At 52.3% G+C, this 26,670-nt stretch overlaps 1 protein-coding gene across 1 annotated transcript in view; it reads right to left on the minus strand.

Moving 5' to 3' along the window:
- The window catches only part of TMEM132C (transmembrane protein 132C), a 310,078-nt gene that overhangs the window by 107,749 nt on the left and 175,659 nt on the right, over positions 1 to 26,670 (minus strand). The window contains exon 4 of the mRNA XM_034637908.1: positions 20,195 to 20,341. Coding sequence (XP_034493799.1) covers positions 20,195 to 20,341 — 147 coding nt within the window. The remainder of the gene's footprint in view (positions 1 to 20,194; positions 20,342 to 26,670) is intronic.

Below are 26,670 nucleotides of genomic sequence, written 5' to 3' on the forward strand. Positions count from 1 at the left end.
GGGAACCCGCTGCCCTTCCACGAACAGTTACACTAAAGGTCTTTATCGTGAAGTGGTTCCACTCCACGAAAGGCATTTGGTCTGTTGTTGCAAGGGACTCACTGTTCTCCAGGACTGCAAGATGGCATTAGTAAGGATGTTTCTGGAAGGAAATGAAGCACGCACACTGGTTAGCAAAGACATCCCCAGCATCACTTTTCCCTCAATCCGACCCTTCCTGAAATGTCTTTGTTTGTGGTCTCAGCCTGGGAAGGGCTGTGTGATGGATGTTGGTTCCTGCTTCTTTTAACTTGGGATTCTTCCCATCCCTGCCTCCCGGGGCACGTGACGCAGATGCAGGCCAGAGGCATGGCACCTGACACCGGCGTCGCCAGTCCAAGCCAGGCACAGCCACAAGGCACCAAGCTTGGTTCACACGCAGGTGCTCAGTCCGGGACAGAAAAGTCAAAAGGGACCTCGGAGCTTTGACCTGGCCGTGGGAACATGGCTTCTCTCTGCTGCTAGACTGGACCCTGGGAAGTCATGAGGCTGCAGGTGACATGGCCATCATGTGCCAGCATGAAATGTGAGAACGACTCCCATGGAGGGAAGCAGAGATGGACCGAATACCTTTAAATGGAGGACACCGTTTTCAGTTGACATCACTTGAAGCCCCCCCACCTTGTGTGGACGCAAGTTGACTCCTAGCATTCTGTTTCTCTTCTTTTTTCTTTTTCTCAATTCAGTTTGGGTTGGCTCTTCGCTCTCTTGAATTGAAAGAACATTTTTGATAAAGCCAGGTCTGGATGGACTGTTCCCTGAAGGAGGCGTTATACTGTTCTGACTTGGGGAAGGGTCTTAGAGGTCAAGCCATGCTTGAGTCTTCCCGAGAAGATCTGGAACCAGGATTGGATGTCTTCTGCAGAGTCAATGAACCGAATTTGCTCTTCAAATGACACATCCATCTGATTTGTGTCCCCTCCCCAAACAGTATCCAGTTGTTTTCCTTGCAACCCCCAAAATAGCAGGAACCCCAGTAATACCACTATTATACTTAATGCATGCCTCGCACTGGTATAAGATCTTTCCTTTAATTCCCAAAACAACTGTGGGAGGGGTGCCCGGGTGGCTCAGTCGGTGAAGCGTCAGCCTTCGGCTCAGGTCCTGATCCCGGGGTCCTGGGATAAAGCCTCAGGTTTGGTTCCTTGCTTAGTGGGGAGCCTGCTTCTCCCTCTGCTCCTCCTCCTGCTCGCTCACTTTCTTTCACGCAAAAACACATAAACAAAATCTTAAAAAAACAACTGCAGGAGGGAGATGCTATGATCGTCATCCCTGTTTTGCAGACGAAGAAACCCGAGACATAGAGAAGTTCGGCAACCTGCCAACGTCCCGTCAGTAAGGCAAGGTGTTGGAATGCACTGGACGTCTGATTTCTGGGTCTGCACGCTGAAGCGTTCTGAGGTATTGCTGACGTGACATGGCAGCCCAGCTGGCGGTGTGGCTTTCTATTTCCCCCCTACTCCTTCATGGAAGGTCCAGGTGCGGAGATGACCGTCAGGCAAGAAGAGCATCCTACTCCTGTTCATCCTTAGAAATCATATCATGGGTTTTTTTGTGGGAGCCTGACGTGCTCTAGACCGGGGAAAGCAAAAGTGAGCACCAGCATTCCAGGTCGGTCCCTGTGGTATGTTTGCAAGAGGCAGGGCTAACAATGTTTCAGAATTTCAGGAAATGGTGGAGCTGATCAACACATTTAAATAAAATGTGGAAAGAAACAATGTGTTCAGGTCCGAAAAGTCAACAAATTCCTTAGGAAAAACTCCCCCAAACGATACAGTTGTCAGAAATACGCATACAAAGTGTCAGTCATCGTTCTCTGTACCAGACCCCTGTTCTTACTCAACCTCGTCTAGCAGCCTCCTTTAGTCTGAACACCTACAATGCAGGGAATCCGAAAGATCACAGGTGGCTATTGATTTCTTTACAACTTTTATCTATTCCGGTTATGCTACATCTCTGATCTTCACGTGGCTCTTAGGGCTCAGTCGAGTCATGGCCAAAGTTTTGCTCTCAGTTTTGCAAAGAGGAATCCGCAAAGAGGTGATGAGTTTCTTGGAGAGAACAAAGAATTCAAAGGTAGAATAAAATTTGCTCCTCTTAACCTGCCAGGTGCTTTTGGACCAATTACTTCGAATGCCTTTGGATCTCAATTTCTTCACCTGTAACAAGAAGACGATATCCAGGACCCTATCCTACCCTCGAAGCTTCGCTATGATGATTGAATTCAATTTATCCATCGAGCTGCTGTTGAAAATGAGAAAGCTCCATAAAGTCGCGAGGAACTTCTAGGTCTTACAATTTACGTACCTTCCCCAGTATCATTTTTAATCTTAGCCGTTCATGCGAACAATCCTGGAGTGCCGGAAAGAACACTGCGTGTGGTGTCTACCAGGCCACAAATTAACTCCCAAACTCCGTGGCTTACACATGCCTCTGCAGACAGCAGCTGCCTCACGAGCTCAAACATGAGACAGAAGAGAAAGCGACTTCCACGTTGCTCAATCAGGGATTTGGGGAGGGTCTCCATCCCAGCTGTGGACGCTGCGGCCTGAGCCAGCCCGCACCTGCGTGGTGACCACCGTCTGCTCCCCTGCACAGAAACGTGAGGAGCTGGCGGAGTATTAAGGTGACTTGGCTTTTATCTTTAACTTGAGTATCAGCGCTTCCTCCCAAGGTGGAGAATTAAAGGCATGATGGATGAGGTGTCCGTGCCAGTTAGCTGGCCTAGTTTATACGCCGCTGGCGAGGAAATACTGCACCCAAGATGGAACAAGTAAGGAATAATAAGGACCACTTATGAAGAATTAATGTGATGTGGGAAACGGAAAGGAAAAAGGTATTAGGTTGGCCAGGAAAGGCAGGCAGAACAGCCTGTCACCGGGTCTTTGAGAAGAGAACCAAGTCAGGGGTCTGAAGGACTCATTGAAAGCTATTAGAACAACCTCTCGGGGCTAAGAGGCCACCTCTCGTCCACACTCTTGTTTTTTTCCCTCCGAGAAGTATTGCTGCATTTCATCCTGAACAAAGGCCTCAAGTGTCTGGCCAACTCGGGGAGCTGAGCTGCCATTTCAGGACGCGTGGTGCTCCTCGACACGACGGTGGCGGAGGAGACGGGAGAGGAGGGCCGGACGTGCGGGGACGCGTGCAGGAAGCCTGGGGTGGCTAGCCCAGACCTCTCTCCTCACCTTGGCCTTCTGTACGTGTGTCTTCTTGGACCACCCCATCTGTTTTCTGTTATTCACCAGCAATATTGTTGACATAGATGTGTGGTGCCCCCATCCTGCTTAAAATAGTTTAAAGCCTTCCCATTGTTCTTCAGGTAAAGAAGGAACCGGGTCTCGTGGGCTGGATCCCCGGCCCTCCATCCTCTCCGCCTTCCCCTGGGCTGGCTTCTGTGGGCTGCGGCGCCATCTCGGATCCTGTGAGCAAGCGCAGCCCCCAGGGGTTCCCGCGCTGGAGACAAGGGGGAGACTTTCAAGGGAAGACTCGCTACTTCCCAAGCTTGGGGGGCGCAGCCAGAGCCTTCCTGCTCCCTGCAGTGTCTGAGCTCGGGGTGCCGGCCCGGCATGAGGCATCAAGATGAAGCTGAGGCATATTCCCTCCTGACCAACGAGTTTTGGTCTCGGGCGAAGCTATGACATCCTTGCCAGCTGGAAAGCCATCTCAAGACGTCTGTTTGTCCGACAGTGCTTTGCTCCACATGGGCACACAAATGGCTTCATGCATCCCTCACTGGTGCACGCTGTGTGCCCTGTCCTTTACTCCAGCCCTGGAGAGGATGAGAACTGGAGGGAACGGCAGGTGCATGGGGGGGGGCGGGGAAGCAGCATCGGAACACAATGGTGGGCTTGGTTTCCACTGTGCACCCCTCCCAAAGCCTCGGGGTGCCCCTCACTGGCCCCCAGGAGGCCATCCTTCCAGCACATGCAAACTCCCTGAAAGTATGTCTTCATTTGCACAATGGGGTGACACGCTCTAACTCAACATAGTGTAACAAGCATCGTTCATTCACCCAGTCGTTCAAATAACCTTCTCACATTCTTAACACGAGGCCCTCTGATCCTGACCCCTCGTCTAAAACACAGACAAGACAACCCAAGTGAACATATCGCTACAAAGGCCATTCATGTGTTTGTTCACTCAGGGAGTATTTCTGTCCCTTCTCTGTGCCCGGAACTGCTCTAGATAAGAATACAGAGGTGAGGGGCGCCTGGGTGGCACAGCGGTTAAGCGTCTGCCTTCGGCTCAGGGCGTGATCCTGGCGTTATGGGATCGAGCCACATCAGGCTCCTCTGCTATGAGCCTGCTTCTTCCTCTCCCACTCCCCCTGCTTGTGTTCCCTCTCTCGCTGGCTGTCTCTATCTCTGTCGAATAAATAAANTAAAAAAAAAAAAAAAAAAAAAAAAGAATACAGAGGTGAAGACTACGGGCAGGGCCTCACGGCGTGGACATTCTTATGCGGAGGGACAGATGGTAAACAAACAAGGTCACTTCATGCTGGTGATTTCCAGAAAGAAAGCCAGTGAGGTGATCGGTGTGCACGGTCACAGAGTCACAGATTGCCTCTCTGAGAATACATCTCAGCTAAGACCTAAAGATTAGAATGACCAACTCATACAAAGGGTCCAGTCAGAAGAAATGGCAGGTGCAGAGGCCCTGTGGCAGGAACAAGTTTGGCTCATAAGGGACAGGCTTCCCAAAGGACAGGGTAAAGGAAGATTGGTGATTGATGAGAGAAGCATAGGGGTCTTATCAGGGGGGTGGGCAGGGCCAGATCACCGAGGGCCTTGGAGGTCACAGTCAAGGGCTGGGGTTTTATTCTGGGTGTGGTGGGAAGCCCTGAAGGTTGAGATCAATAGGGAGTTCCATGATCTGATTGTGCTTTAAAGAGAATAGTACTTGGGTCGTTTTGAGAAGAATGGATGGCAAGAGTACCAACAGCGAGCTCAGCTTAGGTGAGAATTTACAGGACACCCAGCCAGAGCCCCATGCGGCATGTGTTTCCAAACAGCCCCATCCAAGGGAGACACTCCAGAAACACGGCAGGTCCGGGGGCCACAAATGCCACTCCAGACCTTCCCAGGAGGGACCAGGGTGGCCTGGGACCGGCACCCTAAAGATCCACACTGTGATTCCCATGTTAAGGGCTGCTCTCAGGTGACTCGCTAGCCAGGTCATCCGCACGGAAGCAAAGCAGAAGCATCGAGAGGCCCGACGGCTTGTCAGCGATGTGTGGGCGAGGGTGATGGTGGCGTGATTGGCGCAGGCTGACACATCAGTGTCCTCATTACACAGGCCCACACCATTCTGCTCGGCACATTTCCAGGATTTATCCCGCAGATGGAGTCACAAAAGCGCGAGGTGGTGTTTGGACAACGTTGATCAAAGTAGCATCTCCAGGCAAAAGACAGAACCACCTAAAGGCCAGTTAATAGGGGTTGGTTTAGATAACCGATGCTTCATGCCATAATAAGCAAATGCTTTTAAAAGGACAGTAAAGAGCTTCATGGACTGATATGGAAAAATTACAAGATGTGTGGGTGGGTGGAAAACAGAAGAATGTTGTTTTAAGTTGAAGTGGGGTAGGAAATACATATGAGTGTGTGTGCGTGTGTGTATGAGCATGCTGGGTGTATGACTGTGTGCATGTGTGGGTATGAGTACATGCGTGTGTATGAGTGTGCATGCATGAGTACACATATGTGGGTGTGTGTGTATGTGCATGTGTGGGTATGAGTGTGTATCAGTAAGCGCATGTGTACATGCATGTGTGTGCGTGTCCATGTGCATGAGTGTGTATGCATAAGTACATGTANCATATGTGGGTGTGTGTGTATGTGCATGTGTGGGTATGAGTGTGTATCAGTAAGCGCATGTGTACATGCATGCGTGTGCGTGTCCATGTGCATGAGTGTGTATGCATAAGTACATGTATGTGTGTGTGCACAAGTGTATGAGTATGTGTGCATGTGTGCACATGTGTGCGTGTATGAGTACGTGTGTGTGTGCATGCACATGTGTATGAGTACGTGTGCGTGTGTGCGTGTGTGTGTATGAGTACGTGTGTGTGTGCATGCACATGTGTATGAGTACATGTGCATGTGTGCATGTATGTGTGTGCGTGTGCGTGCGTGTATGAGTACGCATGTGTGTGCATGCACATGTGTATGAGTACGTGTGTGAGTGTGTGCGTGTGTGTGCGTGAATGAGTACGCGTGTGTGTGCATGCACATGTGTATGACTACGTGTGCACGTGTGCATGTATGTGCGTGCGTGTGCATGTATGAGTACGCGTGTGTGCATGCACATGTGTATGAGTACATGTGTGTGTGTGCGTGTGTGTGCGTGTATGAGTATGCGTGTGTGTGCATGCACATGTGTATGAGTATGTGTGCTTGTGTGAGTGTGTGCGTGTGTGTGCGTGAATGAGTACGCGTGTGTGCATGCACATGTGTATGAGTATGTGTGTGTGTATGTATGTGTGTGCGTGTGTGTGTGCATGTGTGTGCGTGTATGAGTACGCGTGTGTGCATGTGTGTGCGTGTGTGTGCGTGAATGAGTACGCGTGTGTGTGCATGCACATGTGTATGAGTACGTGTGCATGTGTGCATGTATGTGTGTGCGTGTGCGTGCGTGTATGAGTACGCATGTGTGTGCATGCACATGTGTATGAGTACGTGTGTGAGTGTGTGCGTGTGTGTGCGTGAATGAGTACGCGTGTGTGTGCATGCACATGTGTATGACTACGTGTGCATGTGTGCATGTATGTGCGTGCGTGTGCATGTATGAGTACGCGTGTGTGTGCATGCACATGTGTATGAGTACATGTATGTGTGTGCGTGTGTGTGCGTGTGTGTGCGTGTATGAGTACGCGTGTGTGTGCATGCACATGTGTATGAGTACGTGTGCGTGTGTGAGTGTGTGCGTGTGTGTGCGTGTATGAGTACGCGTGTGTGTGCATGCACATGTGTATGAGTACATGTATGTGTGTGCATGTATGTGTGTGCGTGTGTGCGCGTATGAGTACGGTGTGTGTGCATGCACATGTGTATGAGTACATGTGTGTGTGCGTGTGTGCGTGTATGAGTACGCGTGCGTGCATGCACATGTGTATGAGTACATGTATGTGTGTGCATGTGCGTGCGTGTATGAGTACGTGTGTGTGCATGCACATGTGTATGAGTACGTGTGCATGTGTGCGTGCGTGTATGAGTACGCATGTGTGTGCATGCACATGTGTGTGAGCACGTGTGAGTGTGTGCGTGTGCATGCTTTCATATGCAGAGAATGTCTTTGGAAAAGTAGGTGATGAAGTGCCGATGCCGCTGGCCTCCAGGAAGGGAGCCAGGTAAGTGGAGGAGTAGGTTTCTGCCTCTGGGCTTATCTACATTTTGCATTTGGAACTGTGTGAATACATTACCTTTCCTCCCCACTCCTCCAAAAAAAATAAATTAAGAGCGAAAAAATAATAAAAGCAGAAGGGGAAAATGTGCCTTAGTAAAATGACAAATTGCAGCAAGTCTTCGACCTTTGGGTTGGCGTATACATAGTCGAAGCAAGGACCATTGCCCGCAGGTGCCCAGAGGCCCCTCTGCCCCTCTGGCGTCCGTCTCCGCCACCCCTATACGCTCGGGCTGCCCTGAGGGTGGGAGCGAAGCCCAGAGCCAACCAGCCACTGAAATCCCAGGCGGAGTGTGAGCCGAGAGGATCAGCAGGGGACGAGGGGGAAGACGAGCAGGATCGAGCGCCGGGGGCATGTTGGGGACAGCGTCCAGGCCAGCGGACAGTGTGGCTCCGTGACCGACACGTGCCACCACGGGGAAGAGTGCTGTGCCTTGTCACAATTACCACGCCAGGAAGTCAGAGCCACTGTGTGAAAATGTCAGGATGAACTTAAGGAAGCTCACTCCGTGGAGAATACAAGAGCCAACAGTCCCTGTGACCACTGACTATGGACCGACATCGTTCATACCCACGCGTCCCCATGACAAGGGTACTACTGTTATTCATCATTCCATTTTCAGATAAGACCCAAAGAAACGGACTCATTGCACAAAACCACACAGGTCCCAAGGAGAAGAGCCGAGACGAGGATCCAAGGTGCCCATGGGCTCCAGAGGCCCTGGTATTATTCATGGCACCATTTTGCTTCATGGGACGCTTGAGGCCCTGCATAAGCAAAGCTTCTCCCATTCTCCCAAGGCAGAAAAAAAATTAAAGTTTTAAAAAAGGAAATATGTTTGAAGCTCTATTTTTAACTTTTTGAGGAACCTCCACACTGTTTTCCAGAGTGGCTGCACCAGCTTGCATTCCCACCAACAGTGTAAGAGGGTTCCCCTTGCTCCGCATCCTCGCCAACATTTGTTGTTTCCTGCCTTGTCCATTTTTAAAAAGTATTTTATTTATTTATTTGTCAGAGAGTAAGGGCACAAGCAGGGGGAGCGGCAGAGGGAGAGGGAGAAGCAGACTCCCCACTGAGCAGGGAGCCTGATGTGGGGCTCAATCCCAGGACCCTGAGATCACTGAGCAGAAGGCAGATGCTTCACCGACTGAGCCACCCAGGCGCCCCAAAAGTCCCTGAATTTGAAGGTGTTCCGGTGGATGGAGCCAGCCTTTCGTGGCTCGGTGGGGGCGCGGCTCGGTGGAGGCTGGAGGACTCCAAGCACGTCGGGCATCACGCACAGAGCGTGGGGCACCTCGGGGCTGCTGGGCAGCTCCCTGAGGATGAGCGACGGCATGGCTGCATCAGGGGACACTGTGCAGGTGTCTCTGTGGTGGGATGATGGGTCTGAAAGCCACCTGCTCGGGTCCATGATCCAGCGTGGGTGCACAGCCTCCCCGTACGTACAGTGACTGGTCTGACAAGAGCTCAAGGGACACCTTAATGTGCCCCAGTAAGTCGTCCCAGGACAGAAGCCGAGACAGATTTACTTTATATATTTTCCGTTTGGACTGGGGACCACAGGTCAGCCTCTGGCTAAGGGAAGAAAACAGAAATCCTCCCTTCGGGCCAGAGCAAGCCTTCAGGGAGGCTCAGGTGCACAGAGCTGAGAAGCAAGCCTCTGCAGCTGGTGAGGGGCTGGGCACCAGGAGGGGCCCTTTGCGGTTCGAGGAGAAGCCTGGCCACACGTCTGCACACCAGCAGCTTTTCCTGGTGCTGGGAGATGCAGGATCAGAGAGAGCGGGGTTCAAATGCGGGCCTGGTCCTGAGGAGCTGGGGGAGGTTGGAGCACTTCAACCCTCCAGGCAGCCGGGGTTCGGGTTATATGTTGTTGTGCCCTAAACTGCCCTCCAAACTTAGCAGCACCAAACAATCATTTTACTGTCTCTGTGATTCAAGAATCCTGGAAGGGCTTGGCGGGGTGGCCGGCTGGACACCATTGTCTCCCCAGTCAGGGGTTCTCCCCAGGGTCTCTCCTCGCAGGCTAACTGGAGGCCTCTGGGTCACGGGGCAGCGTGCCTGATGGCTCTCCCAGGCACACAGCATCCCCTGTGCTCACAAGAAGCCAGTCATAAAAGTCTCCCCACTTTCAAGGGGCAGGACAAAGGCCCCACCTTGTAATGAGTGAGTAGTGACATCCGGAAGACCGTGCAGGTGAGGACACTGAGAACGGGTCCATGGCACACATTTTTGGAAAATGCAGCCTCTCATTAACCGGGTCATCGTCTGAAAACAATGGACCCACATTCACCGTGTGGGGTCTGGGGAAGCAGGGGGCGGAGGGCACAGAATGTCCAATGTTGCAAAGTCTCCTCCAGGTGCCATGGTTTTACTCCCAGTGTCTCACCTTTCTCTATAGAAGCTGACTTCCTCTGGGGAGGCTGGCTCCCTCCACTGTAGGCAGGCTTGATGGGATGAAAATCGACGGGTGCTGGACTCCAGCAGTTTTCACCATGAGATGGAAGCAACCCAACAGCCACTGTAGACGTCAGATCAACGTTTGAGGCCAGAGCCAGCCCTTTGTTCTCCAGGAACATCTCTTCTCTTGAGCTTATCAAAGCTTCTTCTCTACCTGTTCTCCCACTCCCAGGAACTTCTAGCAAATTCTCTCGGGAGAGTTTAGTTTCTATATATGCCAGAACACATCGATAACCTCAACCACGTTGGGCTTTAGACTTCGGCACAGGCTGAGCGTGGGAGAGAAGGGAACATTTTAAGGAGAGCACAAGCAGTGTGAACATCAAGAAACTCTCCTGCACAGGTGTTGACGTGAGACTGTCAAGCATGTAGAGTGAGCTGCATGGCGACACTTCTGACTTCTTCCTCTGGGGACCTAGAGTGCACACCTGTGCCACCGATTGGGAGATTTTCATTTGCAGAAATCTGCCTGGCATATTTTCTGTGGTATCTTCAAATCTCTTTTCAGGGGAAGACTCAGTCTGGACAATTTCCTTCAGGGAAAAGCAGATTATCTTGGTGCACCAGTCCCCTGAGCTTTGCTGAGACCGTTTACACGAAGCAGCTATGAGAACATTCATATTCCAGAATTCTCCAAAAACAAACAGCCGAGCACAGTCACAAATATAAGGTCTGCAGTCGAGACTGCATAAGTGAACACTAACGGGCATTTTAGTCACTGTTTTCTGTGATTTTTGCTTTTTGAAAAGCTTCCGTTTTTTTATTACCTGCCTGAGTGACTTGTCTCCCCTGCAGCCAAGCTGAAGCCTGACGGGCTTGGAGGCTGCTCGGGGGCTGCTGTTCCAGAGGGAGGGGAGCACGAGGGGGGAGGCCGCTGGCGGCCCAGGGAAGTGCACGGACCCAGAGAATGTCTCCAGTCTGGACCAGCCGGAGAACGCCGGCTGACCTGCCACCCCGCAGAGCAGAAGCTGGGTGACAAGGGGAGCAGGGATGAGGGACACCAGACCGCAGGCACGTACCCTGCAGGGCTGCCCCTCAAGAGAGCCGGCGGTGACCAAGAATAAGGAGCGGGAGGACAGACGTGTGTTTACGACATCTGCTGGATGTGCACTATCACCTGCAGGAGGGATCGTTCGGGGAAAATGGGCGAAGCTGAATCTCACAAAGGGCTGGCCCCACGTCGAAGTCCCTCTAAAAGAGGCAGACGTCGAGGCCGGGACGGCTGTTTTGCTGCAGACTTTATCCCTTGAGGATACAACGAACCCCTCCAAGCGCACAGGTGCGATTTCCTCCAAAGTGCACCGCGTGGTGGGCTCGGACTGGCCGCTACCGCGTGGACACACTTGCCGGTGAGCCACGTTCCTCAACGACGTTCCTTTTCCGGGATCTGCACAACTTGAGCAAGTGTTTAAACACGGGGAGATTTCGTGAGACAGTCTGGATTTTCAGCTTTTCTAGAGAGATCTGGCAACACAGGGTCAGCATCCCCCCCGGAAGGCTCCAGAGGGAGCCGTGTGTGTTCCCTGTAGGCAGGTGCGCTCTCTCCTGCTCTCCATCCCGCTCTCCCAGCACGCAAGCCTCACCCCCTCCATTCGCCTGGCTGGCTCCTTCACGGCGGCCGCCCGCGCAGACATCCCTTCCTGAGCTCCGTCACGTGGCCAGCCTCTCGGCCTGCAGCTGCTGGGCTCAGTGCCCAAATCTGTGGCCTAGGTTTGCAAGTCTCTAGGGGACCCTGCTGCCCCCCAGGAAGTGCGTGGGGGTGGCTAGGGAGGGGCCACAGAGGCGTAAAGATGTGCACTGTCGGTTTACTTCTATGAAGAAGTTAGCAACCACGATGCCCTGCAGCCCAAACTCAGTAAATTACGATTCCTCCGCCGAAGAACTTGTTGGCCAGCCGCGTAAGTAACCGGGTTCGGGGCGGTGCTTCGGCAATGGCACTTTACAGAAGGAGACGTGTCACAGTCTGGGCCCAACTGTATAAAAATACTTACACAGGAACAGTTACGGTGAACATAAGGTGTGGAATACGGGTTTACAAAACGCGTTTTTGAATATGTTTTTCCGAGGCTAAAAGTGACATACGGGCATGGAAGAAAAGCAGGCTAATAAAAAGACAAGGCAGCAACATAAAGTCTCGGTTTGGAGCTAGTGCGTCTTTAATGCCTGTGGAACGTTTGCCCTCCCCTTCCAGCCCCCGAGCAGGTGCGGAGACGGCGCTGACACCTGCAACAGGCTATGTATGTCGGCAGAGTAGCTGTTCACGCTCACCTTTAACTCATGCAACAGACACGAGCGTTTCCATTTATTTATAGACACGGAAGTTATTTTAAAAGAAAACTTTGTTTTTTTATCATTTGCACAAATATATTCAGTTGGATGCTTCCTCCCTCTGCCTTCATTTCTTTTCTTCACCTGCCCAGTGGCGTGCTGACTCTGCTCGAGAAATCATGAAAAAGATTGACTGAGATAGTGTAGGCAAGGCCTTCTGTACCAGCCGGCACTGTGGAGCCACAGAGTATGGCATTTATGCTCTCAAGCACGATGAAGGATACAGAGTATTACTGCTATTTACATTTTTAATTTTTAGATTCTATGTTTGCTTCCTGTAAGATATTATAACAGCAATATTTCAATAACAAAGCCCAATAGGAAAAATTTTAAATGCCCAAGTGAACCGATTTGAGTGAAGTTGTGCAGTGAACAGCAGCGTGGTGTGTCAGGCTCAGGGGACAGTCGTTTAGGCGGACCAGGGGACCCCTCCCTGGGGAGCCAGCTTCTGTCACAGCCACAGAGGCTGCTTCCCCAACGCGGAGCTCCCTGCATGTCCGCAGTTCAAAGACACACGGAGATACACGGTTCATTAGCCTGAACCGCAGAGAGGAAGGCGTGGGGAAAGCATCAGGTAAAACTGTCGGATAAAAGTGCAGCACTGGGGTCGAGGGCAGGCACGGAGTCAGGCCCTCCTTCCAGGTGGGGGTCACCTCCCAGGCTTTATGAGGTTCTTGCTTGGACGAGCCCCAGCTGCTCACGCCAGCCCAGCTACCCAGGTTTGAAGAAAGATTCCGAATGGGGGAGGAGAAAAAAGGCCAAGCAGGAGATGCTCCCTCTGGAACATTCACCAAAAGCGCTGTGGAGGGCAGCCCTGTGTGGCGGCTGGCCGGCTGCATCCTTCATCCTCTCCCTGCGGACCCAGAGACATCTGCTTCCTGTTCGATTCGCTCCGACTCACAGCCCCCGTGTGGGGGGATCTGGACAGAACGTTAATTGCTCCGTTGGCCTCACACCCTGTGAGTATGAAGTACGATCTGGGAGCTGTTAGCTGAGTTTGCGTGATTGCGAAGATGCTCAGACTGCTAAAATATTAATCGAGGGGTTAGAAGTGAAATCCAACACAATTAGGTGTGGGTGTGGACAGTTGCCAACTCTGTTCTTGCATCTGAGGGTTTGCAGACCGACGGCTGCAGGACCCCAAGCCTGGAGGTTCCGGGCTCCGGGCTCTGGGCAGAAAGGGCTCCATCGACAGCAGGCCTTGGTAGACAGCCTTCCTAACAAAGTCTTCCTCCCAGTTGTACACGTAAGAGGCCATTACACCAGGGAAGGAAGCAGGGACCCTTAGTTTCTGAGAATCCCAGGTTGGGTTTGTTAGAAGCAGACCCCAAGCCGTGGAGCCGTGTGTGACTGCTGCAGGTAAGGGACGGGGAAGAGGAAAGCAGTTCACGTGAGGGAAGGTNCTATGAAGAAGTTAGCAACCACGATGCCCTGCAGCCCAAACTCAGTAAATTACGATTCCTCCGCCGAAGAACTTGTTGGCCAGCCGCGTAAGTAACCGGGTTCGGGGCGGTGCTTCGGCAATGGCACTTTACAGAAGGAGACGTGTCACAGTCTGGGCCCAACTGTATAAAAATACTTACACAGGAACAGTTACGGTGAACATAAGGTGTGGAATACGGGTTTACAAAACGCGTTTTTGAATATGTTTTTCCGAGGCTAAAAGTGACATACGGGCATGGAAGAAAAGCAGGCTAATAAAAAGACAAGGCAGCAACATAAAGTCTCGGTTTGGAGCTAGTGCGTCTTTAATGCCTGTGGAACGTTTGCCCTCCCCTTCCAGCCCCCGAGCAGGTGCGGAGACGGCGCTGACACCTGCAACAGGCTATGTATGTCGGCAGAGTAGCTGTTCACGCTCACCTTTAACTCATGCAACAGACACGAGCGTTTCCATTTATTTATAGACACGGAAGTTATTTTAAAAGAAAACTTTGTTTTTTTATCATTTGCACAAATATATTCAGTTGGATGCTTCCTCCCTCTGCCTTCATTTCTTTTCTTCACCTGCCCAGTGGCGTGCTGACTCTGCTCGAGAAATCATGAAAAAGATTGACTGAGATAGTGTAGGCAAGGCCTTCTGTACCAGCCGGCACTGTGGAGCCACAGAGTATGGCATTTATGCTCTCAAGCACGATGAAGGATACAGAGTATTACTGCTATTTACATTTTTAATTTTTAGATTCTATGTTTGCTTCCTGTAAGATATTATAACAGCAATATTTCAATAACAAAGCCCAATAGGAAAAATTTTAAATGCCCAAGTGAACCGATTTGAGTGAAGTTGTGCAGTGAACAGCAGCGTGGTGTGTCAGGCTCAGGGGACAGTCGTTTAGGCGGACCAGGGGACCCCTCCCTGGGGAGCCAGCTTCTGTCACAGCCACAGAGGCTGCTTCCCCAACGCGGAGCTCCCTGCATGTCCGCAGTTCAAAGACACACGGAGACACACGGTTCATTAGCCTGAACCGCAGAGAGGAAGGCGTGGGGAAAGCATCAGGTAAAACTGTCGGATAAAAGTGCAGCACTGGGGTCGAGGGCAGGCACGGTCAGCCAGGCCCTCCTTCCAGGTGGGGGTCACCTCCCAGGCTTTATGAGGTTCTTGCTTGGACGAGCCCCAGCTGCTCACGCCAGCCCAGCTACCCAGGTTTGAAGAAAGATTCCGAATGGGGGAGGAGAAAAAAGGCCAAGCAGGAGATGCTCCCTCTGGAACATTCACCAAAAGCGCTATGGAGGGCAGCCCTGTGTGGCGGCTGGCCGGCCGCATCCTTCATCCTCTCCCTGCAGACCCAGAGACATCTGCTTCCTGCTCGATTCGCTCCGACTCACAGCCCCGGTGTGGGGGGATCTGGACAGAACCTTAATGGCTCCGTTGGCCTCACACCCTGTGAGTATGAAGTACGATCTGGGAGCTGTTAGCTGAGTTTGCGTGATTGCGGAGATGCTCAGACTGCTAAAATATTAATTGAGGGGTTAGAAGTGAAATCCAACACAATTAGGTGTGGGTGTGGACAGTTGCCAACTCTGTTCTTGCATCTGAGGGTTTGCAGACCGACGGCTGCAGGACCCCAAGCCTGGAGGTTCCAGACTCCGGGCTCTGGGCTCTGGGCAGAAAGGGCTCCATCGACAGCAGGCCTTGGTAGACAGCCTTCCTAACAAAGTCTTCCTCCCAGTTGTACACGTAAGAGGCCATTACACCAGGGAAGGAAGCAGGGACCCTTAGTTTCTGAGAATCCCAGGTTGGGTTTGTTAGAAGCAGACCCCAAGCCGTGGAGCCGTGTGTGACTGCTGCAGGTAAGGGACGGGGAAGAGGAAAGCAGTTCACGTGAGGGAAGGTGCGTGCTGAGACAGGTGCCACCATCCCTGGATCCTGGGGAGCTCTGTGGCGTTTATCACAACTGAGGGTTGTCTGCCCCGGAGCAGAGGGGGGTGGGTTTTTAAGCTCCGCACCCATCCATCAGTGCAAGGGTTGCCCCCCCGGAAGCTGAGAACTCTCAGGCTTTCCTAACCGTCTCGAGAGTGGGCAGAAGTGCCCAGGAGCCCAGGACTGTGCTCCGAAGGACACAGGTGCATGGTGTCAGAGCAAAGCCTGCTGCTGGGGACTGGCTGTGTCCCCCCACTCTGGAACTCATCTCTGGACCGAACGCCTCAGTGACTGTACTCGGAGAGGGGACCATTAGGGAGATGATTAAGGTGAACTTAGGTCACAAGGGTGGGGTCCGAATCTGATAGGACAGGGGTCCTTGTAAGAAGGGACACCAGAGTGCTCTTTATCTCCCATCACCTCCCAAGGGCCCACAGACAAAAGGCTATGTGTGGACACAGCAGGAAAGCCAGGAAGAGAGGTCTCCCCAGAAGCCAGCCCTGAAAGCCCCTCGATGTTGGACTTCCAGCCCCCACACTAGGAGAGAATAAATGTCCGTTCTTTAAGCCCCCATCTGTGGCATTTCATTAGAGCCGCCCCAGCTGACTCCCAGCCCATGCAGGTGCACACAAGGCGACAGGGGCTCGAAGGGAGAAGCCGGTGGGCAGCACGTACCACACCGGGAGATTTACTGCCTGTACTCCCACGGTGACAGGAACATGCATCAATTATGCCCCTGTTGTAATCACTGAGGATTATCATTTAAAATAAATCTTGCAGTTTTATGCTTATTTTAATGCACATTAGGAATTAGCAGAAGTACCCAACCGTAGACTTTCAAGCGTATCATCACTAAGAATAGAGGTGAATTTAAAAAAGCCCAGAGCGATTTAAAGTTGATTCAAAGAAACTTGAAGCGAGCAGTGGCCCGAGCATCCGTGATGAGGCATGACTTTGGGCGACGCCTCTTTGCTGAGGTTCACGTACGTTTCCTATGTTCCAAGCTGATTCCGCAGTGTCCCCCACAACAGCCCTTGGATAAACCGCTCTTCTGATCGAATGAGCCAGGATCACCACTTCTTAGCGCAGCTGACACGTCTGGCTAATCTGAGCAGGAGCCTAAAACTTCCCTCTGAATCAACTGCCTTGAGTTAAATGAAGAAGGCAAGTCGGTCTGAAGGGGACGACGCGAGATACACAGCTAAGGGAAGGCCAGGTTAAACCACTGGCCTGGGATCCACCTCCCTCCATTTCGTGGCCTGGCCACCTTCCAGGCATAATCTCTGCAAGTCCTTTCTAGGTCACCCGCAGCCAGGCCACCCCCGCCTTCTCTGCGGGAGGTCTCCTGATTTCAGAGAGTGCAGGGTCTCTGTCCGAGCTGGCACAGCTGTCAGAAAATCCTCCTTCCCCCGTCCTTCCAGTAGAGCTCACAGGCACCGCAGCAGAAAGCCCTCCGTGGCCCCAAAGAGCTGTCAGCCTGACACTCCCAGGGAGCCCCAGCTCCAGGCACCCCCCCGCCCTCCCGTGTACTCCCCTCCCCTGAGTGCGGCGCAGACTTGGTTCTAATGAACACAATACAGAAAGAGCGGGCGGACGCCACTTGCAAGATGAGGTTATCAATTACCCCGACTCCCATTTGCCGGCATTCCCTATCTCCCGGGACTTTCTCACAGACTTGACCTGATGGAGGAGGACACCCAGCAAGGAACAGGAAACCGAGGCCCTCGGTCTTACAGCCCTCGAGGATCTGAATCCTGCCCACGACCACGTGAGCCTTGGAGTGGGTTGGCTCCACGGAGCTTCCGATGAGACCACAGTTCCTGGTGGAGGTGACAGAGCCTGGGGAAGGGGGGGCCCCAGTTAGGATGAGTCCGAATCCTGACCCACGGAAACCTTGAGATAATAAACGCCTGGTGCTCTGAACATGTAAGCTTGGGGGTAATCTGTTACACAGCGGAAGATAACAAGTGCGCCTGGCCTTTACTCTATGGGCAGAGGGAAGGCAGCCCTCCTTCCCCGCCCTGGGGACTTGCACCTTCCTTGTCAACGAATGCCATTATTTGAGTTGGGGTCCTTCTGGTCCCAGGTCTCCATGGCATTTGGGTTCCTTGACGGGGGGGGGTCTGGATCTGACTCAGTGTTTGGCGCATAGCCAGCCACGCACAGCATCTCCCCCAGGGGACCCACCAAGGCTCTCCGCAGAGCTCAGTGAGGAGGGCAGCGAGCATGGGATGGCCATCAGCGGTTTTTTGATAAACAGGCTTTCAACCAAAAAAACAGCAGCTCACCCTCTCAGGAAACACACCTGGGCCCACAGCAGACTCCCAGGGACTCAGCGCAAACAGGGTTGCATGCAAACTCTTGAGAACGGGCTATATCCCAGGGCTCCCCTCCCTCACTCTGAGACTCCCCCCTACTGGGTCATGAAGAATGACACATGCGTAACTTCGCTGTCTGTCTATGAACCCTTCGCATTTATTGGCCGGATCAACACCAGGCTCATGTGTTGGTTAGACTTTAGATGCAGTTGGCTCAGGAGATTTAATTTTGCCTCTGATCTCTGGCTAATACCAGGGGACCCTGGCATGCATTACTTTCTGATCACTTTTTCGCGAGCAGAAACATTTGGACACACAACCCTCACCCCATGTGATACACTAGCCATCCTTCTTGGGGCTGATCGGGGAAAGGTTGGTGTTTGAACCGGGAAGCGGCTCAGGACATCATATGTTTGGCTGGCTGTCCATCTAAGGAAGGACCACGGAGAGAGGGTTTATGAACAAAGAACTGGGTGTTTCTAAAGAAAGTGGAGAATTTGCAGGATTTTTTTTCCTGGCAGCCTTGCAGCATTCACTTAGGGAAATGTGTCCGATGATGGGATACTTACTTTTTCCTTTACAGTTACTCCCTTCAAGAAAATACACACACAGAATGTATCAAGAGCCCTAAAAACGATCGAATTTTTATTCTAAAGAAACCACCTTAAGCGAAAACAGCAGTGGCTAAAGCCTTATGTGAAAGGCGGTTTACTGCTGCATCGCTTATAAAAATAAAAGTTAAGAACAGCTGCAACGTCTGAGGACACGGGTATGGTTACTTACGCAACGTTAAATCTATATGACGGAATACCGTGAGGCCATTAAACTGTTTCTGAGGACGATTTAATGTCAGGAGAAAATGTGTTCAATAGAAGCGAAAGTACCTTAAAATCTGTGTACAGATTACGGTACGACACCAGGTTTGTAAGATAAATACACCAGCTACACATTTACTGTGTGTACGAAACACACAAAGGGAATGAACCAACATGTTCACGGGGGGCTCTCCTTGGGTGGCAGAGTACTGATGCGTTATTCGGCTTTTCCCCCTCTTATAACTGTGCTTTACAAATACTCGAAAGCAAGTATGTGCTGTGTTTATATGCAGAGAACAATTATTTTAAATAATAATCAGCTGTCTGCATAGAATCTCACATAGCATGTCCTTATATACTCTAGCCACCGCTGGTCACCCCGTGCTTAAATCCATCCTCACCGAAGACGGGGTCTAATCCTTCACCATTTGGACACCAACTCCGACGTGTGCATTTTCCCCGCACCACCACGTGCGCTCCCACACCAGCTGGCATCCTCCAGTTCAACGCGACCCTGACCCCGTCCACCCGGAGACGGCATGGGGTCCGCCGGGCAAGGACGGCTCAGCCCCCCGCAGCTGTCAGTGACAGATGCAGGCTGTCACCCGGGCTTCTGAGCCACCGGCTGTAAACCCGAGGTTCCCGTGCCCCCTTCCTTGGGTTTGATTAATTTGTGCGAGCAGCTCGCAGGATTCAAAGAAAGCTTCACTTACTAGGTTAGAGGCCCTAACTCAGGAGGGGCCAGATGGGGGAGATGCACAGGGCAGGGTGCGGGGAAGGGTGTGGACCCTCATGTCCTCTCTGGGAGCCCCTCACCCCGAGTCTCCATGGGCTCACCCACCGGCAAGCTCTCCGAGACCCATTCTTTGGGGTTTTTCTGGAGGCCTCATGATGAAGGTAAGATTGATCACATCCTTGGCCGTTGGTAACTGAAGTCAAACTCCAGTCCCTCTGCCCTCCAGGTTGATGCTGGGGGTGGGGTTCAGGTGACACAGGTGCTTTCCAAAAGTCACCTCATTAACATAAGGAAAGTCACCTTTGTTGGACTCATGATTTAAGAAGTTCAGAGGGTTTTAAGAGCTCTGTGTCAGGAACAAGGATGAAGCCCAAATACATATTTTTTATTATAAAGCACATCACACCTTTGTGCATTTGGAAGAAAGCACCCTCTGATAATCCAGGGAGGGCAAGGGGAGGTGACACAGTCTGGGGACCTGAGCCCGGGGGGAGAGCATGCGTGAGGCCCAGAGGCAGAGCCAGCCACACTAACCAGCCTCCGCTCCAAAGCCCAAAGAACAGACTCGGAACCAGAGCCCGCCTGCCCTGCCTGGAGCTCCCAGGGGGTCCTGCCAGTGATGGAAGTGCCTTCTTATCACCAGGCTAAGGGATTAACAGCCAAGCAGCGGTTGCATGTGAGCATAAGGCCAGCCTCCTGAGTGGTGACCCGGTCAGCGAATGCCGCGTCGCCGGGGCTTACCTGTTGCGTGCACTGGATCCCAGGCGCTGGCACAGCACGGTGGTGGTGGCGTGTTTCCCGCCGTTCCCCATCTCCTGCTTCACGTCCCACTGCCGGGGCTCGCTGGTCTGGGTGCCCAAGATATTCACCCCCTTCTTCACCTTGGCTCTGTGGGCACGAAGACAGGCGAGAGAGAGCCACAGCATTAAAGACCTGGCCTTTGCGGAGGGGCCCACGCACCACTATGCTGTGATCCACCACTCCTTGTTCAATCGTCCACGTTTTCATGGCCCGTGCAGAGACGGGTGAAGGGCACCAGAGGGGAAGGGTCCCTGGACCCCCTAAACTGAGAAGCAGCCCCATAAAGCATTCAGGGGAGCATCGGCCTGCCTCGGCCAGTCATTCTCATTCGGGGTGGTGGGTAGTGTCTTCCAGGGGGCACGTGGCCATGTAGGGAGACATTTCTGATTGTCAGAACCGGGCAGGCGGGTGCTGTCTGGAGGGAGAAGCCAAGAATGCAGATAAAGATAATGCCCAGCACAGCCCCCGAGACACAGGCTCGTCGGTCGGGGGGGTCAATAGTGCCCCGGGTGGGGAGCCCCGCTGAGGCTTATGCTCTGGTTTCGCTGCTTTGTCGCTGTATGGCTTCGGGCCAACTATAACCTCTCTGCGCCCCAAGTCCCCCTCTGTAATGGATCTGCTCATAAAGCCGAATGATGGATGTATTCACACATATAGAGATTAAAGCAGTATGAGGCATACAACAAGCACTTAATCAGTGTGCATTACAGCTACATTCCTGCATCTTGCTCCATGAGACTGCCAGGCCTCCTCTGGGCAGGCACCAACCCAAGGGCACTAAGTCAGGACTTGGAAAAAAGAAAGCTCTCCTCTGGGACCGACGTTCTGGTCGTGGCTCAGCCTCTGTGACTCTCAGCGTCCTGGTCAACAGACCCGTCAGAACAGTGGCTGGGACACACATGGCCACTTGTCCCTTCCCCGAGTCCCGCTCAGCAGAACACAAGGGCCATCCATAAAGACGAGGTGGGGAGAGGATGGACAGCCGCCGCGGATTCTGGAACCGGGAGAAGACGCGGCAGCAGGACTCACACACGCAGCTGCCTGCGGTCAGCAGGAAGAGTGAGAGCCTGCAGGGCTGATGCCACGGTCACCTGGCCTGTGATCGGTGGTCCCACCCACTGCGGTGAGTGCAGGACTATGCCCAGAGCTGAGGGATCCCAGGGAATGGAGGGTGGGCTTGTCCTTCTGCAAACAGACAGACAATGTGATCCTATGCATATGATCGTTGACATTCCGAGCCTCTGTCCCCAAAGCTGGACCCTCACCCTCCATGAAAAATGTGGGGTCCGGTGCAGACACTGGGGCTTCTCCTAACAGCCAGCCCCAGTGCCTCGACTCAAACCTTCTGATGGCGGTCAGTCCCCCATTCACTTACAGGAGCAAACGAGAGGGGCTGGACGCTGAGAAAAGTCTCCACATGATTACAGAGACCAAAACAAGCAAACAGGTGAAAAAAAAAGCAACCTGTAGGAAATAGAGCTGATACAGGAAAGACCATAATTAAAAAAAACAAAACAAAACTACACAGTCAACCCACATTCTCAGAGATCACACCACAATCATGAAACAAAAGCAGAATGCTATTAAAAAAAAACCCGGAAAAAAATAAACGAGCACTTGGAAATTAAAAATATTGTAGCCAGAATGGAAAGTCAGTAGACCTGTCGACAGAGAGAGGAAATTTGTCCTTGGAGGCAGAAAAAAGCAAAGAAATAGAAGCGGAGAAAAGATGAACAGAGAAGACTAATTTGGGGTCCAACATCTGAACAACAGGAAAAAAAAGAAAAGAAAAAAAAAACAGAGTAAAGGAGTAATCAGTGAAGTAATTCAAGAAATTTCCGGCAAACTAGAGGCCCTGAGTTTCCAGGCTGGAAGGGTCCCCTCGGTGATGAGCACAGTGGGTGGGGACAGACCCACATCCAGGCACAGGACTGACACAGTCTGGGGTACAGAGGAGGGAATTCTGTAATCCTCCAAAGAGAGGGAAAGGTCAGGGATGATCTTGGATTCGGAACTCACAACGGCCGCTCTGGAAACAATGGGAATTATCCCCAGACTCAAAGGGAACGTGATTCCCAACCTCGCACTCTACACCAGCCTGATAATGAAATACACGTTTCTGGATGTGCAGAAAACCGACCTCCTGCATCCTTGCTCAGAAAACGACCTGAAGATGTGCTCCATCAAGAGAGGGAGTAACCCAGAAAGACGTGAGCCGTCGGGGGCACAGAAAACAGATCCCACACACGACAGGCGAGCAGAGGGCAGGCGGCCGCAGGGGACAGCGGGGCCCCAGCAAGCAAGAGAGTCTGGCCGTGTCCTCCGGAAACGGGCATTTTCCTAAGGAATTTGGGCGGGATGCACGCTCTGATATAGGATATCTAGACAGTCAGCAAAGAGTTTGGGAATAAACAAGAGCTCGATACGCAGAAAATGTAGGAAAAGAATAAAACCGAATCAGTTTTTAATTCTGAAGATAAGAAATCATCGCTCAGAAGAGGCAACATGATCGTAATTTCATGCTTGGTTTTACTGCAATTAGCACACATGCTTATAATATTTTAAACACTGAATATCAATCTAGACAAAAATATGATGATTATATCGGAAGGATGGGGACATAGAAAGGGGAGCCCTTATGTGGGGGGAAAGAGGTATATTTTGTCCTTCATCATAGGAAATCTGTAGATATTGCCTAAAACAAATACCAAAAGAAGGAAGATGGATCCATGTTACTATGCCAGCCGGTGGGATGGGCGTGAGCAGCAGACGAGGTAAGAATCTTGCCTCTGGAAAGAAAAAGAATACTGCAGTATTTTTTCTTTCCTTTCCAAAATAGTTTGATCATTTGAGATTAAGAGGAAGTTGCAAAACCAACCCGCCCGCCCCAGAGTTCTCATGAACTCAGCTCCCCCAGGGGTCACATCTTCCTGAAGTCAGGCACAGACCTTACTTCGATCTCACCTGGGGTCCCAGGCACCTGTCTGTTGTGGTGTGTGGTTCTAGAAGTGGCATCTCCCGTGGAGATCCGAGTAGCCACCACCGTGGCTAGAATACAGAGCAACATGGCAAAGCCCGCAACAGTCACGCGCTGGCACCCCCGTCTCGTCCCCTGTTTGCCAACAAATTCTGGGGGAACTATTTGACTCCCTCGGTTATATGCAGAGTTAGAGCTTAGAAAATGACACACACACGTGCACACACGCACTCCTGCCCCGCTCAGCTCCCAGAGTGGAGGACAGAAGTCCTCTTGAGTAGTTAGAAAGCTAGAAGAACATAGCCCAGCTAGCCCACCTGCTGACACCGCAGGGGGACACGAGGAGGGAAGGGTTGACAAGCCACACCTCCACTTTCAAAGTTAGCATCAACCCCCAGAGCAACAGGCACCTTTTCTTGAGAACCTCTCCCAAGTCTTGCACCCATCAAATGGTGTGCTGAACGCAGTTGTCACCTTGGCCGCAAGGAGACCAGGGCATGCCTGAGGGACAGACATTATGGACACTTTAGTGTGCAAAGCCCAATTTGTCCTGACGTGGGGAAATCAACGCCCCATTGGTCGCTTACCAGGGACACCGTCTACCTTTACAGCCCATAAGAAATGCCTCATGAAATGTGACTTTGCCTCAAACCCGGTTTTGCTGCATTTGGATTTTGCTCAAGACTCCAGGTTTCACTGGAGCTACAAATTGTTCTTTCCACGTAACAAACAGTTTGCACAAATCGGAGGATTCTTTTTTTTTTTTTTTTTTTTTTTTATTTATTAGACAGAGATAGAGACAGCCAGCGAGAGAGGGAACACAAGCAGGGGGAGTGGGAGAGGAAGAATCAGGCTCACAGCTGAGGAGCCTGACGTGGGGCTCGATCCCATAACGCTGGGATCACGCCCTGAGCCGAAGGCAGACGCTTAACCGCTGTGCCACCCAGGCGCCCCAAATCGGAGGATTCTTGCTGACTGCTACAGGGGCGGGCTTCGTCTGTGTGTGCCGTGGGCGCGTGAGCCCGAGATGGGAGGAAGACACGGGGTCTAAAAGGCCAATTTGGGTAAAGAGGCATTCTCTGTATGAGACCAGTGTTCCCTGGTACTTCAAGGAACTGGCCAGTGCAGGAATTTGGGTCCCCAGAGTGGCAGTGTTGCCACGAGAGCCAGTGTGGAAACGTGGTGGGATGAGAGGATGCTCCGTGAGGACGTCTGGCTTCTCGGGAAGGAACTGGTCGCCAGCTGGCGCAGGAGCGGCCACCTCTGCTCAGCATGCCAGCGGCGAGGGGAAGGCAGTGGGGCGGATGCAGGAGAGCCGGCTTCGGGTCCAGCAGAGCTCTGCGACCTTGGGGAGTCACTCCCTGACCTCTGCTCCTTTTCGTCCTCTGGCTAGGGATGGGTGGTTTAGTTCAGTGCTCCCCAACTTGTGGGTCTGCTGTTGCTGGGCCCGGGGGTGACTGGAGGCTCAGAGATGGCTCTGTGTCACCAGGCTAACGTTGGGACCAGTGCCCCCGGCAGGCACCGTGCGGGGTGCCAAGCGGCATCAGCTCAGGACTTAGGCATGGGCCTGTCCCAGGGCTGCTCCCTGTCCCGTCTGGCTGCCCCCGAGCCACCTCATGCCACCTGCACACGCCTCTATACTTGACGGTCCTGGCAGTTTCTCAGTGTTCAAAACCCAACCATGTCCCTCCCTTTTTTCAAAAGGTGCTTGACTCGGAGGGAATGCGGGGATGACGAAGTGTTCCTTAAAGAAAATCAATGTTGAGCACACACTCTGAACACAGAAAGCCTAATTTCTGTCCTCTGATGCATCTGTCTCAGGGTGAGTTCGAGTCTCCATGGAAAATGCTCNTCCTCTGATGCATCTATCTCAGGGTGAGTTCGAGTCTCCATGGAAAATGCTCTCTCTAGAAGCCCCTCACAGCCACGGAGCCTCTAAAAGCCACTGGCATGGCTGCTGCTGGACCGAGCATCTGTGCGGCTTGAGGAGGGGGCTGGGGGCGTGGGAGCTGGGTACCACCTGGGCTCTGGCCCTGTAAGGCTGAGTCAGCTTACTCTGAGCCCCAGAGTATGTAATAAAGGAAAACGTATAATTAGTTGCTCTTACGGGCTGGACGTGTACTTCCGTCCAAATCCATATGCCGAACCCCCACCCCCAGCACTTCTGAATGTGACCTCACATGCAAACAGACGCAGTCCAGCTCACGGGAAGCTACGGGTGGCCCTATGCAAGGACCGCGGACCTCATGTTCCCTGAAGAAGAGGCAGTTGGTACACGGACGCCATCCGGGGGAACGCCATGGAAGGATGAAGCCAGCCGTCTGCACACCCAGGAGAGAGGTCTGGGCCAGGGGCTCCCTCAGAGCCCTCAGGCAAGACTTTGATTCTGGACTTCTGGCCTCAAAAACCGTGAGATGACACACCCGTCCTTTAAGCCACTACTTGGTACTTTGTTATGGAAGCCCCAGCAAATGGACACAGTAGATGACATGAAGATAAAATCAAAGGGGGGCCCCTGGTTGGCTCAGTTGGTAGAGCATGTGACTCTCGATCTCGGGTGGTAGGTTCGAGCCCCATGTTGGGTGTAGAGATGACTTAAACATAAAATGAAATAAAAATCCTAGAGGAACTTGTGTGTTTGTGCCTGTGTGTGTGCATGTAGGTGCCTATGTGAGCTTGTGTGCATGTGCGTGCACATGTGTGCATGAGTGTCTGCGTGTGCACATGTGTGTGCATGCATGTGTGCCCATGCGCGCAGTACATCATGTATGCCTCTGCATGTGTGTGCATGTATGTGTCTGCGTGTGCATGCATGCGTGCCTATGTGCGCAGTACATCCATGTATGCCTCTGCATGTGTGTGCATGGATCTGTGTGCATGTGTGTCTGCGTGTGCATGCNTGCGTGCCTATGTGCGCAGTACATCCATGTATGCCTCTGCATGTGTGTGCATGGATCTGTGTGCATGTGTGTGTCTGTGTGTGCATGTGTGTGTGCCTATGTGCGCAGTACATCCATGTATGCCTCTGCATGTGTGTGCATGGATCTGTGTGCATGTGTGCCTGCATGTGCATGCATGTGTGCCCATGTGCGCAGTACATCCATGTATGCCTCTGCATGTGTGTGCATGGATCTGTGTGCATGTGTGCCTGCGTGTGCGTGCATGTGTGCCCATGTGCGCAGTACATCCATGTATGCCTCTGCATGTGTGTGCATGGATCTGTGTGCATGTGTGTGTCTGCATGTGCTTGCATGTGTGCCTATGTGCACAGTACATCCATGTATGCCTCTGCATGTGTGTGCATGGATCCGTGTGCATGTGTGTGTCTGCGTGTGCATGCATGTGTGCCTATGTGCGCAGTACATCCATGTATGCCTCTGCATGTGTGTGCATGGATCTGTGTGCATGTGTGCCTGCGTGTGCGTGCATGTGTGCCCAT

Source organism: Ailuropoda melanoleuca, chromosome 12 (genome assembly GCF_002007445.2).
Source record: "Ailuropoda melanoleuca isolate Jingjing chromosome 12, ASM200744v2, whole genome shotgun sequence".
Lineage (NCBI taxonomy): Eukaryota > Metazoa > Chordata > Mammalia > Carnivora > Ursidae > Ailuropoda > Ailuropoda melanoleuca.